Source organism: Saccoglossus kowalevskii, chromosome 11 (genome assembly GCF_978046115.1).
Source record: "Saccoglossus kowalevskii chromosome 11, keSacKowa6.1, whole genome shotgun sequence".
Lineage (NCBI taxonomy): Eukaryota > Metazoa > Hemichordata > Enteropneusta > Harrimaniidae > Saccoglossus > Saccoglossus kowalevskii.
In genome coordinates, this window is record NC_140651.1 from 4,597,900 (window position 1) to 4,612,867 (window position 14,968).

The 14,968-nt window shown below is 39.2% G+C and overlaps 1 protein-coding gene across 1 annotated transcript in view; it reads left to right on the forward strand.

Moving 5' to 3' along the window:
• The window catches only part of LOC102800646 (transmembrane protein 135-like), a 154,819-nt gene extending 148,171 nt beyond the window's left edge, over positions 1 to 6,648 (forward strand). Inside the window, exons 9-15 of the mRNA XM_085505645.1 lie at positions 1,356 to 1,422; positions 2,049 to 2,228; positions 2,442 to 2,505; positions 3,064 to 3,140; positions 3,319 to 3,417; positions 3,741 to 3,808; positions 4,948 to 6,648. Of these exons, the coding sequence (XP_085361771.1) occupies positions 1,356 to 1,422; positions 2,049 to 2,228; positions 2,442 to 2,505; positions 3,064 to 3,140; positions 3,319 to 3,417; positions 3,741 to 3,808; positions 4,948 to 5,071 (679 nt within the window). The 3' untranslated portion in view covers positions 5,072 to 6,648. The remainder of the gene's footprint in view (positions 1 to 1,355; positions 1,423 to 2,048; positions 2,229 to 2,441; positions 2,506 to 3,063; positions 3,141 to 3,318; positions 3,418 to 3,740; positions 3,809 to 4,947) is intronic.
• The last annotated feature ends 8,320 nt before the right edge of the window (positions 6,649 to 14,968 follow it).

Sequence of the window (14,968 nt, forward strand, 5' to 3'; positions counted from 1 at the left end):
GTTGGCAAGTAATTTTGTCTAATCTTCTTAAACTCCAAAATATATTTTAAAATTATTGGTAACAATTTGCAATTTTTGGCTTTGTATTTTAAGAATGTTATATATTCTTTCCAGATGTCTGTCTCTGAGTGGAAACAAACCTTTACAACTGAGCTTCAAATTCAATTCAAATATAGTGCAGAAAACTGAGAAAAATTATTAGTAACAATATCTCAACTTTGTTATGACTAGTATACATTTATATCATATTTAAGATATACAGGAGAATTTGACTGGAATTTCATTGACATACATAAGTGCAGAAATGGAGACATTTGTACTGCTGATCATGAGAACCAGATGTTGTAAGATCTGTTACTTATAAAGCATAGTAACCAGATATTACATGTATGTAATATCAATAATTTTTGCCACCAAAAACTATTTGTAAACCTTTATGCAATTCTGTTATATTATTATACATCTGTCACCGTAACGCCATAAGTTACAGCGTGCCGTAATTTTGCGGTATTTTACAGGGTATTTTCATCCTACCATATTGGGAAATGCGAATTCCAAATATGGAATGATTACGCGTGTAAGCGTCCTCTAATAATAAGAACAAACATGGCTGCCACCAGGGTTTGACCGGACTCCATAAAAAGAAGTTCACTGATTCAGTTCTAAAATATTTAGATTCCGGCATTCCCATGATGTATCCCTGGAAGGAAAAGATGTATAATAACAAGGTTATTACGAAGATACCTCAAAGTATGCACTCAGACAGTAGTGCGTCGGCCGATACTGCCGCTGTACTGTCTTCGTGCATACTTTGAGGTATCTTCGTACTAACCTTTTATTATTCTGTAAGGAGCCCTGAAATTAATATAGTACATGTACTATCAAATGTAAAGAATGTTATTACACATAATACAAAAACAAGAAATTTATATTTATATCTTGAAAGGGTCAGATGATCACCAGACTGATGAACACATGAAAAAATATTCTCCTGCAGTTATTTTCCACTAAATTGTATGACCATTTTACCGGTTAATTGTTGCACTGTTTTGGAACTTTCGTACAAACCATGTTCTATTCTTTAAGGATTATTTCAGTAGATTAATATTAAAAGTAATATTAACCGGGGAAACATAATTAATTTTTGTTTTGATCTTCCAAACCCAACATCAAAATCTGAAGTGATACAGTTATAAAGGTAGATTTTGACACTTCAACTCATTGGTTACCTGAAATTCACTGGGGTGTCCAACATCATTATTATTGATAGTAGTCTTACATCTTCTAAGTCTGTTTAATTTGTATAAGTTTGTATGCTGGTAAAAAAGTAATAAAACATGATTATTATTTTTCAGAATGAAGAGTTCTGTCAAACATCGTTTATGCAAACATCAGTTTGGATGTATACATTATATATTAAATGTAGGTATTCTTTCATCACACAGTATTACATTATTTGAAAAATAAAAAGGATAAATTTGAAATGCAGTATCACTGTCATGGGCAGATTGACAATATTTACCAATGCTACATTTATGTACAGGTAGCTGTAATAATAGTCATATCTGATTTCAGTTATTGTAACCATAAAATGTGGATTTTTGTTTATTCATTTATTAATATCCTATTTAATTAAAAAAATGTTTTGATGAAAAATAGCAGGACATTTATTATGAGAAACGAAAAATCATGCTCATATTGATTTTGAACAACAAATTTTGCACAACTTTTTTCATGGCTATATTCCATGTATAGTGCCACCAGAGGCCATGTAATAGAATCCATCTTCTTTTATATGACATATTCATACAACAGTATAGAACTAATTAAAGGGTCACAACTTTTTAGTGATTTTCAAGAAATGTACAGATAACATGTTTTGAAAACACAATTGCATACACTGATTGGTCAATAGGGTATCATGTGAGAACATCAGCTGACCATATTTGGCAGTAACCAGGCCCTGGAACAAGCATGTAGCATCTGAATTATCTTCATTTATCATTAATATATAACAATTGTTACTAATTCTAAGTTATTTTTTTCAGGGTTTTTTGAGAAATTTCTGGATGGGCTACGGTATCCAGACTGCTCTTACATTCATAGGAACTATTCCAGCTATGTTTAAAAATCCTCGTTACATTTACAGATATTTTTACAAATCTTTGATCTCATCAGACAGTTTGGGTCTTGGTGTTTTTCTAGGACTATTATCAAGTCTTTTCAGGGTGAGTCACATTATTACAGTCAGTCACACTCTCTCATTTTTTGTTTTCCCTTGCTTATAATGGTATATTTCTCAGAACATTGTTATTGATGGTAGGTATGACTTTGATACTAACTATAAATATGCAATTATAATATATATATATATATATATATCTACATGTAAATATAATGATATATTCTAGTAATGTGCAATGATATTTGAATTTGTCTAGGCTGTATGTTGTGTATTAAGATGGTTTAGAAATAAAGATGATAAAATACATGGACTTATTGCAGGTAATATTATTATGTCTTGTTGTTTAGTTTTGTGCTCTTGTAAAAACCTATATATTAACAATAGTAGAGCTTGTCAATCCCTTCTCATGGTGTGCAAACAGTCGCAGAGAGGAAAACATTTTGTAAAACTTTCCTTGTCAGATTAAACCCTCCTCACTGTAGTTGGTGTATTCAAACCCACTTTCCTCCCGCAAAAGGAGTGTCATGGATTTAGGGTTCTCTTGTCCACTGATGTACTACAGCATAATCCCAGTTATTTGAAACAAGAAACCTTCTAATTTTTATACCTCAATCCTGTCTCTGAACTCCTGACATTTACATACAATTGATATAAAACCCTGGTACTTTCTTGAGGGGGAAAATGTCCTGAATCTGAACAATTTCAAGCATTTGTCACTAAAGTTCAAAATCATGGCCAAACTTTGAGATATAATATTAGGAATTTATTTCTGTTTTGGGACATTCATGAAATGCCAGGATGTGAGACCTTTATAGGTCATATCTGACATCCAGGGTCAAAGGTTGTATTGAGCATCAACACTTCTTTTCTGTCTGTAGGTTTTATATCAGGCTTGTCAATGGTTTATTATAAAAGTTCTTCCATAGCTCTTTATGTAGCATTCAAATTACTAGAGGTAATGTTTATTTTTCATGTATTTGTGTGTGCAGGTACTCATAAAAACTGCCTATATAATGGTTTCCTCTGAATGTTTATCAGAATTTTTTTTTCAGTTCAGTTTTCATGAACCTGTATCTTTGATATCCCATTGATTTGTTCTATCTTCATTCTCATTTTTGGCTCTTTATTTGCAGTTAGTATACTTTAAAGGTGTGGATGCTGGTACAGTGCCTTATTTTAAACACGGTGACTCTATTCTTTACACCATATCTACTGCAATTAACTTGCATCTGGTAAGTACACTTTTAAAATCTGACTGTATTAGTATTTATTTATTTGTTTGTTTGTTTATTTATTAAGATAATTTACAACAACTGTACAACCCTAAGACACACTGACACATAAAAACCATATCAAAATAATCTCTGCGTTCTGCTAACGTGGCTTTATTTAAATTATTGCACATAATTTCATTTATAATTGTTATCATTACCATATCACCATATTATATGTGAATATTATTGACCGCATTGCTGTACACCATGATGAAGGAAAAAGTGAAATGGAAAAAAGAAGTAAAACTTGTGTTTATTATGTATTATGTTTATTCTGTCAGGCTGTGTTTGAACCTCATAATCTAAGACCATCCTATTGGAACTTTTTAGTTAAACTTACAAATTTCAGGTAAGTTATTGCACGGTTATATTATCTATTTTCATCTTCGTATACACCTAATTATCACATGCACAGATCCGCAGTGTAACATAATTCTGAACAGAGGAAAATGCATATAAAATAGTGTGATGCGACACTCCACCAACAATTTCGAAAAGAGTTCCTTTTGTACCCTCCATCCCTAACCCTACCCCTACCCTCCAGCACTCCCCATTTAATTGTACATGTCCCTCCTAAAGACATCGATAGTTATCTAGAGGGGGCATATTCAAATGAATTGGGTAACAGGGAGTGAGTGTTAGATTTAGGGTGAGGGATGGGAGTATAAAAGGAACTCTTGACCCAATTTCATCATACACATCATACAAGCCATAAGCTTGTCAATAATTCATAGATTTACCCACACACACTGCCAAATAGTGTTTATAGGTAAATCTATGAATATTGACAAACTTATGGCTTTATTTATAGAATTATTGTTATTGGTTGATATATTTAAAAATTTGATTTGAATTGCTACAAATATCATGAACAAACAAACTTTTTTTTTCATCAGCACACAAATAAACCTTTCTTATAAATCACACCCTGTAGTGATGGAGCACTTCTATTACGTAAATAGTGATACCAAAAAAAATCTGTGATTTGTGTCTATCAATGAAGAATATGTTTTACTATATTCTAAATGATAAACAACTACATGTACACAATAATAATTTGAGTGACATTGCTTTCATTCACAATTGCCGAGGGCACTCCCTCTGCAGTGTGACTTATATGAATGGTGTTTAGAACACATTAATGCATAGAGACTCTAGTCACTTTTAATGTACTGTTTGCGTACATTGCCTTTCTCTCCATCTGATCAAATTAATATGTCAGTCAAGTCTCATACATGTAGAATCATCAACAAATGTACAGACTGCTCTCTAGTAAGCCATGCTGTGATTGGGCGAGAGATCCCATCAGAGAACAGCTGCCAGAATATGATTTGTATATAGTTATTTCGCAAGAAGTAGCTAAGATGTGATCATCAATGGAAAACAATCTGTTCTTCCTAATACATCAGATTTTCATCATATTGTAATCTATGTACATAACTTACAAATAAGTTCTAAGGATAACACTAACTTTTTCTTTATTATTAGATTCAAAGAAATGAACCGGAGAATTATTGACCAATTTGTTTACCAATCATCAAAATTGTATCCAAATTATTGGCCCAAATACGATCCAAGGTATCTGACGACCATTCCGCTCAATCCTGTGTAAGCTTGACAGAGTAAAACTTGGTAGCCATGGCAACAGAAATAATAGAGAATTTTTCTATGGAACTATGTAATTGAAAAATGAAATATTGATTATTTTTTTACTATAGTTAAATTATTGTGTAAATGTTTATGACAAAATACAAAAGAGAATGTTATAGAATCATGAACAATGAATTTTTATGCAAACATGTTCCGAACAGTTGCATTTTTTATTTTATTTTCAAATACAATTATATTGTAAATGTCTGTTCTCCATCTTCAATGAATTTTTTTAACATATAAGGAACACTTTGCTGTCTGTACTTGTGTAATGGGTATGTACACCCTTATTTTAAGGGCGGTGTTGGACTTGGAGTTTAAATCCCATTGATATCTGTGATTGTATAAAAGATTCATACACCCATACTTCCCATGGAAAGTATGGAATTTAAGGCCTGTTGCTGTCTGCTTTTGTATAAAGGATTTGTACAGCCTTACTGTATGGGAGGTATGGTATTTGTACAACCTTAATGTATGGGAGGTATGGTATTTGTACAACCTTAATGTATGGGAGGTATGGTATTTGTACAACCTTAATGTATGGGAGGTATGGTATTTGTACAACCTTACTGTATGGGAGGTATGGTATTTGTACAACCTTAATGTATGGGAGGTATGGTATTTGTACAACCTTAATGTATGGGAGGTATGGTATTTGTACAACCTTAATGTATGGGAGGTATGGTATTTGTACAACCTTAATGTATGGGAGGTATGGTATTTGTACAACCTTAATGTATGGGAGGTATGGTATTTGCAAACCTGTTTCTATCTGTCCTTGTATAAGTTCATGTTGTCTGTACTATACCAAAATAATTGTACAAATCAGTCATAATGTTATAAATTTCTAATATTTACATCTTGTCATTGAATACTGGTTGCTATGGTTAAATTAAACAATTTGAAAGTGAGCATAGAGGAAATATGATAAAGCTCATTACTCAGTGCATTCTATAATAATTAAATTTTTTGAAAGCATTCTTATTGGTCATGACAAAAACGCTCTTTTCAACATTTTGAGATTCTCTAGAACACAATATTTGTCTCTGTTATTATCAGTACTTGACAGCAGCTCACTGGAATTATTTTCATGAATACAGTATTATTTTGTGCTAATCTATTTGAAACTGGGACTTGTGTTTTCGGTTCCATCTGTCTGTCTGTCTGTCTGTCTGTCTGTCTGTCTGTCTGTCTGTCTGTCTGTCTGTCTGTCTGTCTGTATGTATGTATGTATGTATGTTCAACATCATTTTTTGACTTGCCTAAAGAGATTTAATTCAAAGTGGGTACAAAAACAAAGTTTTAGGTTTAGTTGTTCTTTGGCAGGCCAGTGGTTATTTAAGTTCCATAATAAGCAAATATCAACAGGGCATCTCATTGGATAACAATTTGTAATTCCTTCAGGTAAATTGACATCAATATATTTACTGTTTTAGGGTTGCATTAGTAACACGCTCCACTACACATGGATGAAATAAAATTCAATTTGATATAGCATAAATGTGTAGAGATGTTATGTCAAATGTAAAACTTTTCAAACCTTTTTTATTATTGTAATTTGTTATTTCATCATATGGAGTTATTGACATTGATTTCAGTGTTTTACATATAACTTGTCAGTTTGATTATTTTATGGCATTTTGAAGATGGGTATTTCTTGACAGTTGCTGCAACATCATGTGTTCAGGACCCTGGTAAATATTGCTAAAACTGCATGTCTTGAGTACCCCAGTAAAAGTCACTGTGACTCCATGTCTTGAGTACCCCAGTAAAAATCACTGTGACTCCATGTCTTGAGTACCCCAGTAAAAATCACTGTGACTTCATGTCTTGAGTACCTCAGTAAAAATCACTGTGACTCCATGCCTTCAGTACCCCAGTAAAAATCACTGCGACTCGCCATGCCTTGAGTACCCCAGTAAAAGTCACTGTGACTCCATGTCTTGAGTACCCCAGTAAAAGTCACTGTGACTCCATGCCTTGAGTACCCCAGTAAAAGTCACTGTGACTCCATGTCTTGAGTACCCCAGTAAAAGTCACTGTGACTCCATGCCTTGAGTACCTCAGTAAAAGTCACTGTGACTCCATGTCTTGAGTACCCCAGTGAAAGTCACTGTGACTCCATGCCTTGAGTACCCCAGTAAAAGTCACTGTGACTCCATGTCTTGAGTACCCCAGTAAAAGTCACTGTGACTCCATGTCTTGAGTACCTCAGTAAAAGTCGCTGTGACTCCATGTCTTGAGTACCCCAGCAAAAGTCACTGTGACTCCATGTCTTGAGTACCCCAGTAAAAGTCACTGTGACTTCATGCCTTGAGTACCTCAGTAAAAGTCACTGTGACTCCATGTCTTGAGTACCCCAGTAAAAGTCATTGTGACTCCATGCCTTGAGTACCCCAGTAAAAGTCACTGTGACTCCATGTCTTGAGTACCCCAGTAAAAGTCACTGTGACTCCATGTCTTGAGTACCTCAGTAAAAGTCACTGTGACTCCATGTCTTGAGTACCCCAGTAAAAGTCACTGTGAATCCATGTCTTGAGTACCCCAGTAAAAGTCACTGTGACTCCATGTCTTGAGTACCCCAGTAAAAGTCACTGTGACTCCATGTCTTGAGTACCCCAGTAAAAGTCACTGTGACTCCATGTCTTGAGTACCCCAGTAAAAGTCACTGTGACTCCATGTCTTGAGTACCCCAGTAAAAGTCACTATGACTCCATGTCTTGAGTACCCCAGTAAAAGTCACTGTGACTCCATGTCTTGAGTACCCCTGTAAAAGTCACTGTGACTCCATGCCTTGAGTACCCCAGTAAAAGTCACTGTGACTCTGTCTTCATGACATCAGTAAAAGTCACTGTGACTCCATGTCTTCATGACCTCAGTAAAAGTTACTGTGACTTCATGTCTTCATGTCGTCAGTAAAAGTCACTGACTCCATGCCTTGAGTACCCCAGTAAAAGTCACTGTGACTCCATGTCTTCAGTACCCCAGTAATAGTCACTGTGACTCTATGTCTTCATGACCTCAGTGAAAGTCACTGTGACACCATGCCTTGAGTACCACAGTAAAAGTCACTGTACTGTGACTCCATGTCTTCATGAACCCAGTAAAAGTCACTGTGACTCCATGCCTTGAGTACCCCAGTAAAAGTCACTGTGACTCCATGCCTTGAGTACCCCAGTAAAAGTCACTGTGACTCCATGCCTTGAGTACCCCAGTAAAAGTCACTGTGACTCCATGCCTTGAGTATCCCAGTAAAGTCACTGTGACTCCATGTCTTCATGAACCCAGTAAAAGTCACTGTGACTCCATGCCTTGAGTACCCCAGTAAAAGTCACTGTGACTCCATGCCTTGAGTACCCCAGTAAAAGTCACTGTGACTCCATGTCTTCAGTACCCCAGTAAAAGTCACTGTGACTCTATGCCTTGAGTACCCCAGTAAAAGTCACTGTGACTCCATGTCTTCATGAACCCAGTAAAAGTCACTGTGACTCCATGCCTTGAGTACCCCAGCAAAAGTCACTGTGACTCCATGCCTTGAGTACCCCAGTAAAAGTCACTGTGACTCCATGTCTTCATGAACCCAGTAAAGTCACTGTGACTCCATGCCTTGAGTACCCCAGTAAAAGTTAATGTGACTCCATGCCTTGAGTACCCAAGTAAAATTCACTGTGACTCTGTCTTCATGACCTCAGTAAAAGTTACTGTGACTTCATGTCTTCATGTCCTCAGTAAAAGTCACTGACTCCATGCCTTGAGTACCCCAGTAAAAGTCACTGTGACTCCATGTCTTCAGTACCCCAGTAAAAGTCACTGTGACTCTATGTCTTCATGACCTCAGTGAAAGTCACTGTGACACCATGCCTTGAGTACCCCAGTAAAAGTCACTGTGACTCCATGTTTTCATGAACCCAGTAAAAGTCACTGTGACTCCATGCCTTGAGTACCCAAGTAAAATTCACTGTGACTCTGTCTTCATGAACCCAGTAAAAGTCACTGTGACTCCATGCCTTGAGTACCCCAGTAAAAGTCACTGTGACTCCATGCCTTGAGTACCCCAGTAAAAGTCACTGTGACTCCATGCCTTGAGTATCCCAGTAAAGTCACTGTGACTCCATGTCTTCACGACCTCAGTAAACGTTACTGTGACTCCATGTCTTCATGTCCTCAGTAAAAGTCACTGACTCCATGCCTTGAGTACCCCAGTAAAAGTCACTGTGACTCCATGTCTTCAGTACCCCAGTAAAAGTCACTGTGACTCTATGTCTTCATGAACCCAGTAAAAGTCACTGTGACTCCATGCCTTGAGTACCCCAGTAAAAGTCACTGTGACTCCATGCCTTGAGTACCCCAGTAAAAGTCACTGTGACTCCATGTCTTCATGAACCCAGTAAAAGTCACTGTGACTCCATGCCTTGAGTACCCCAGTAAAAGTCACTGTGACTCCATGTCTTGAGTACCCCAGTAAAAGTCACTGTGACTCCATGTCTTCATGAACCCAGTAAAGTCACTGTGACTCCATGCCTTGAGTACCCCAGTAAAAGTTAATGTGACTCCATGCCTTGAGTACCCAAGTAAAATTCACTGTGACTCTGTCTTCATGAAGCCAGTAAAAGTCACTGTGACTCCATGTCTTCAGTACCCCAGTGAAAGTCACTGTGACTGTTTTCATGAACCCAGTAAAAGTCACTGACTCCATGCCTTGAGTACCCCAGTAAAAGTCACTGTGACTCCATGCCTTGAGTACCCCAGTAAAAGTCACTGTGACTCCATGTTTTGAGTACCCAAGTAAAATTCACTGTGACTCTGTCTTCATGAACCCAGTAAAAGTCACTGTGACTCCATGCCTTGAGTGGCCCAGTAAAAGTCACTGTGACTCCATGCCTTGAGTACCCCAGTAAAAGTCACTGTGACCTCATGCCTTGAGTACCCCAGTAAAAGTCACTGTGACTCCATGTCTTCATGAACCCAGTAAAGTCACTGTGACACCATGCCTTGAGTACCCCAGTAAAAGTTAATGTGACTCCATGCCTTGAGTACCCAAGTAAAATCACTGTGACTCTGTCTTCATGAAGCCAGTAAAAGTCACTGTGACGCCATGCCTTGAGTACCCCAGTAAAAGTCACTGTGACTCCATGCCTTGAGTACCCCAGTAAAATTCACTGTGACTCTGTCTTCATGAACCCAGTAAAGTCACTGTGACTCCATGCCTTGAGTACCCCAGTAAAAGTCACTGTGACTCCATGCCTTGAGTACCCCAGTAAAATTCACTGTGACTCCATGTCTTCATGAACCCAGTAAAGTCACTGTGACTCCATGCCTTGAGTACCCCAGTAAAAGTCACTGTGACTCCATGCCTTGAGTACCCCAGTAAAAGTCAGTGACTCCATGTCTTCATGAACCCAGTAAAGTCACTGTGACTCCATGCCTTGAGTACCCCAGTAAAAGTCACTGTGACTCCATGCCTTGAGTACCCAAGTAAAATTCACTGTGACTCTGTCTTCATGAAGCCAGTAAAAGTCACTGTGACTCCATGTCTTCATGACCTCAGTAAAAGTTACTGTGACTTCATGTCTTCATGTCCTCAGTAAAAGTCACTGACTCCATGCCTTGAGTACCCCAGTAAAAGTCACCGTGACTCCATGTCTTCAGTACCCCAGTAAAAGTCACTGTGACTCTATGTCTTCATGACCTCAGTGAAAGTCACTGTGACTCAATGCCTTGAGTACCCCAGTAAAAGTCACTGTGACACCATGCCTTGAGTACCCCAGTAAAAGTCACTGTGACTCCATGTTTTCATGAACCCAGTAAAAGTCACTGTGACTCCATGCCTTGAGTACCCAAGTAAAATTCACTGTGACTCTGTCTTCATGAACCCAGTAAAAGTCACTGTGACTCCATGCCTTGAGTACCCCAGTAAAAGTCACTGTGACTCCATGCCTTGAGTACCCCAGTAAAAGTCACTGTGACTCCATGCCTTGAGTATCCCAGTAAAGTCACTGTGACTCCATGTCTTCACGACCTCAGTAAACGTTACTGTGACTCCATGTCTTCATGTCCTCAGTAAAAGTCACTGACTCCATGCCTTGAGTACCCCAGTAAAAGTCACTGTGACTCCATGTCTTCAGTACCCCAGTAAAAGTCACTGTGACTCTATGTCTTCATGAACCCAGTAAAAGTCACTGTGACTCAATGCCTTGAGTACCCCAGTAAAAGTCACTGTGACTCCATGCCTTGAGTACCCCAGTAAAAGTCACTGTGACTCCATGTCTTCATGAACCCAGTAAAAGTCACTGTGACTCCATGCCTTGAGTACCCCAGTAAAAGTCACTGTGACTCCATGTCTTGAGTACCCCAGTAAAAGTCACTGTGACTCCATGTCTTCATGAACCCAGTAAAGTCACTGTGACTCCATGCCTTGAGTACCCCAGTAAAAGTTAATGTGACTCCATGCCTTGAGTACCCAAGTAAAATTCACTGTGACTCTGTCTTTATGAAGCCAGTAAAAGTCACTGTGACTCCATGTCTTCAGTACCCCAGTGAAAGTCACTGTGACTGTTTTCATGAACCCAGTAAAAGTCACTGACTCCATGCCTTGAGTACCCCAGTAAAAGTCACTGTGACTCCATGCCTTGAGTACCCCAGTAAAAGTCACTGTGACTCCATGTTTTGAGTACCCAAGTAAAATTCACTGACTCTGTCTTCATGAACCCAGTAAAAGTCACTGTGACTCCATGCCTTGAGTAGCCCAGTAAAAGTCACTGTGACTCCATGCCTTGAGTACCCCAGTAAAAGTCACTGTGACCTCATGCCTTGAGTACCCCAGTAAAAGTCACTGTGACTCCATGTCTTCATGAACCCAGTAAAGTCACTGTGACACCATGCCTTGAGTACCCCAGTAAAAGTTAATGTGACTCCATGCCTTGAGTACCCAAGTAAAATCACTGTGACTCTGTCTTCATGAAGCCAGTAAAAGTCACTGTGACGCCATGCCTTGAGTACCCCAGTAAAAGTCACTGTGACTCCATGCCTTGAGTACCCCAGTAAAATTCACTGTGACTCTGTCTTCATGAACCCAGTAAAGTCACTGTGACTCCATGCCTTGAGTACCCCAGTAAAAGTCACTGTGACTCCATGCCTTGAGTACCCCAGTAAAATTCACTGTGACTCCATGTCTTCATGAACCCAGTAAAGTCACTGTGACTCCATGCCTTGAGTACCCCAGTAAAAGTCACTGTGACTCCATGCCTTGAGTACCCCAGTAAAAGTCACTGTGACTCCATGTCTTCATGAACCCAGTAAAGTCACTGTGACTCCATGCCTTGAGTACCCCAGTAAAAGTCACTGTGACTCCATGCCTTGAGTACCCAAGTAAAATTCACTGTGACTCTGTCTTTATGAAGCCAGTAAAAGTCACTGTGACTCCATGTCTTCATGAACCCAGTAAAGTCACTGTGACTCCATGCCTTGAGTACCCCAGTAAAAGTCACTGTGACCCCATGCCTTGAGTACCCCAGTAAAAGTCACTGTGACTCCATGCCTTGAGTACCCCAGTAAAAGTCACTGTGACTCCATGCCTTGAGTATCCCAGTAAAAGGCACTGTGACTCCATGCCTTGAGTACCCCAAGTAAAAGTCACTGTGACTCCATGTCTTCATGAACCCAGTAAAGTCACTGTGACTCCATGCCTTGAGTACCCCAGTAAAAGTCACTGTGACCTCATGCCTTGAGTACCCCAGTAAAAGTCACTGTGACTCCATGTCTTCATGAACCCAGTAAAGTCACTGTGACTCCATGCCTTGAGTACCCCAGTAAAAGTTAATGTGACTCCATGCCTTGAGTACCCAAGTAAAATTCACTGTGACTCCATGCCTTGAGTACCCCAGTAAAAGTCACTGTGACTCCATGCCTTGAGTACCCCAGTAAAATTCACTGTGACTCTGTCTTCATGAAGCCAGTAAAAGTCACTGTGACGCCATGCCTTGAGTACCCCAGTAAAAGTCACTGTGACTCCATGCCTTGAGTACCCCAGTAAAATTCTCTGTGACTCTGTCTTCATGAAGCCAGTAAAAGTCACTGTGACGCCATGCCTTGAGTACCCCAGTAAAAGTCACTGTGACTCCATGCCTTGAGTACCCCAGTAAAAGTCACTGTGACTCCATGCCTTGAGTACCCCAGTAAAAGTCACTGTGACTCCATGTCTTCATGAACCCAGTAAAGTCACTGTGACTCCATGCCTTGAGTACCCCAGTAAAAGTCACTGTGACTCCATGCCTTGAGTACCCCCAGTAAAAGTCACTGTGACTCCATGCCTTGAGTACCCCAGTAAAAGTCACTGTGACTCCATGCCTTGAGTACCCCAGTAAAAGTTAATGTGACTCCATGCCTTGAGTACCCAAGTAAAATTCACTGTGACTCTGTCTTTATGAAGCCAGTAAAAGTCACTGTGACTCCATGTCTTCATGAACCCAGTAAAGTCACTGTGACTCCATGCCTTGAGTACCCCAGTAAAAGTCACTGTGACTCCATGCCTTGAGTACCCCAGTAAAAGTCACTGTGACTCCATGCCTTGAGTACCCCAAGTAAAAGTCACTGTGACTCCATGTCTTCAGTACCCCAGTAAAAGTCACTGTGACTGTTTTCATGAACCCAGTAAAAATCACTGTGACTCCATGTCTTGAGTACCCCAGTAAAAATCACTGTGACTTCATGTCTTGAGTACCTCAGTAAAAATCACTGTGACTCCATGCCTTCAGTACCCCAGTAAAAATCACTGCGACTCGCCATGCCTTGAGTACCCCAGTAAAAGTCACTGTGACTCCATGCCTTGAGTACCCCAGTAAAAGTCACTGTGACTCCATGCCTTGAGTACCCCAGTAAAAGTCACTGTGACTCCATGCCTTGAGTACCCCAGTAAAAGTCACTGTGACTGCATGTCGAAGTGGTTCCTGTAGACAGTAACAATATTCTAATTATATTTTTGGTGTACCAAATTAGATATGTAAGAAAAAACAACACACTGCATTGAGGAAAGTTCTCGACAGCAACCAACCTCAACAAGAAGGAGGAACAAGGCCATGGCTTGTAAACAGCTCGACAGACAGTGGAAATTTTTGGCTGGTATACAATGTACAACATCATCTTAGAGTTAGAGCACATCTGTGGGATCCACAGTACCATAGCCAATTGCACTGTCATGCAGTCATGTAGATAGATCTTTTATCAGATTGCCACAGAACTGTACAATCTATGACCAGAACCATCCATCAATCTCTTTTTCTCACTGCTGCACACCTGTGTTTCTGACCCCCCCCCCCCCCCCGTCAGATAGCACTGGCATGGATCACAATGTCCATCAGCTGGTGAAGGAAATATGTTCCCCCCTTTCAAATCAAACAACACGCAATTACACTAATAATGCTGCTCTATCCAAATCAATGGCGGACACCACTCCCGTCACTGCTAATAGACCACTCAATCAGTAGACTGCCCGATGTTTGAGGACTACTGTCAGTTCCCAAGCCGAACATGTTTTTGTCATGAGAGGAACATGTTTTTGTCATGAGAGGAACATGTTTTTGTCATGAGAGGAACATGTTTTTGTCATGAGAGGAACATGTTTTTGTCATGAGAGGAACATGTTTTTGTCATGAGAGGAACATGTTTTTGTCATGAGAGGAACATGTTTTTGTCATGAGAGGAACATGTTTTTGTCATGAGAGGAACATGTTTTTGTCATGAGAGGAACATGTTTTTGTCATGAGAGGAACATGTTTTTGTCATGAGAGGAACATGTTTTTGTCATGAGAGGAACATGTTTTTGTCATGAGAGGAACATGTTTTTGTCATGAGAGGAACATGT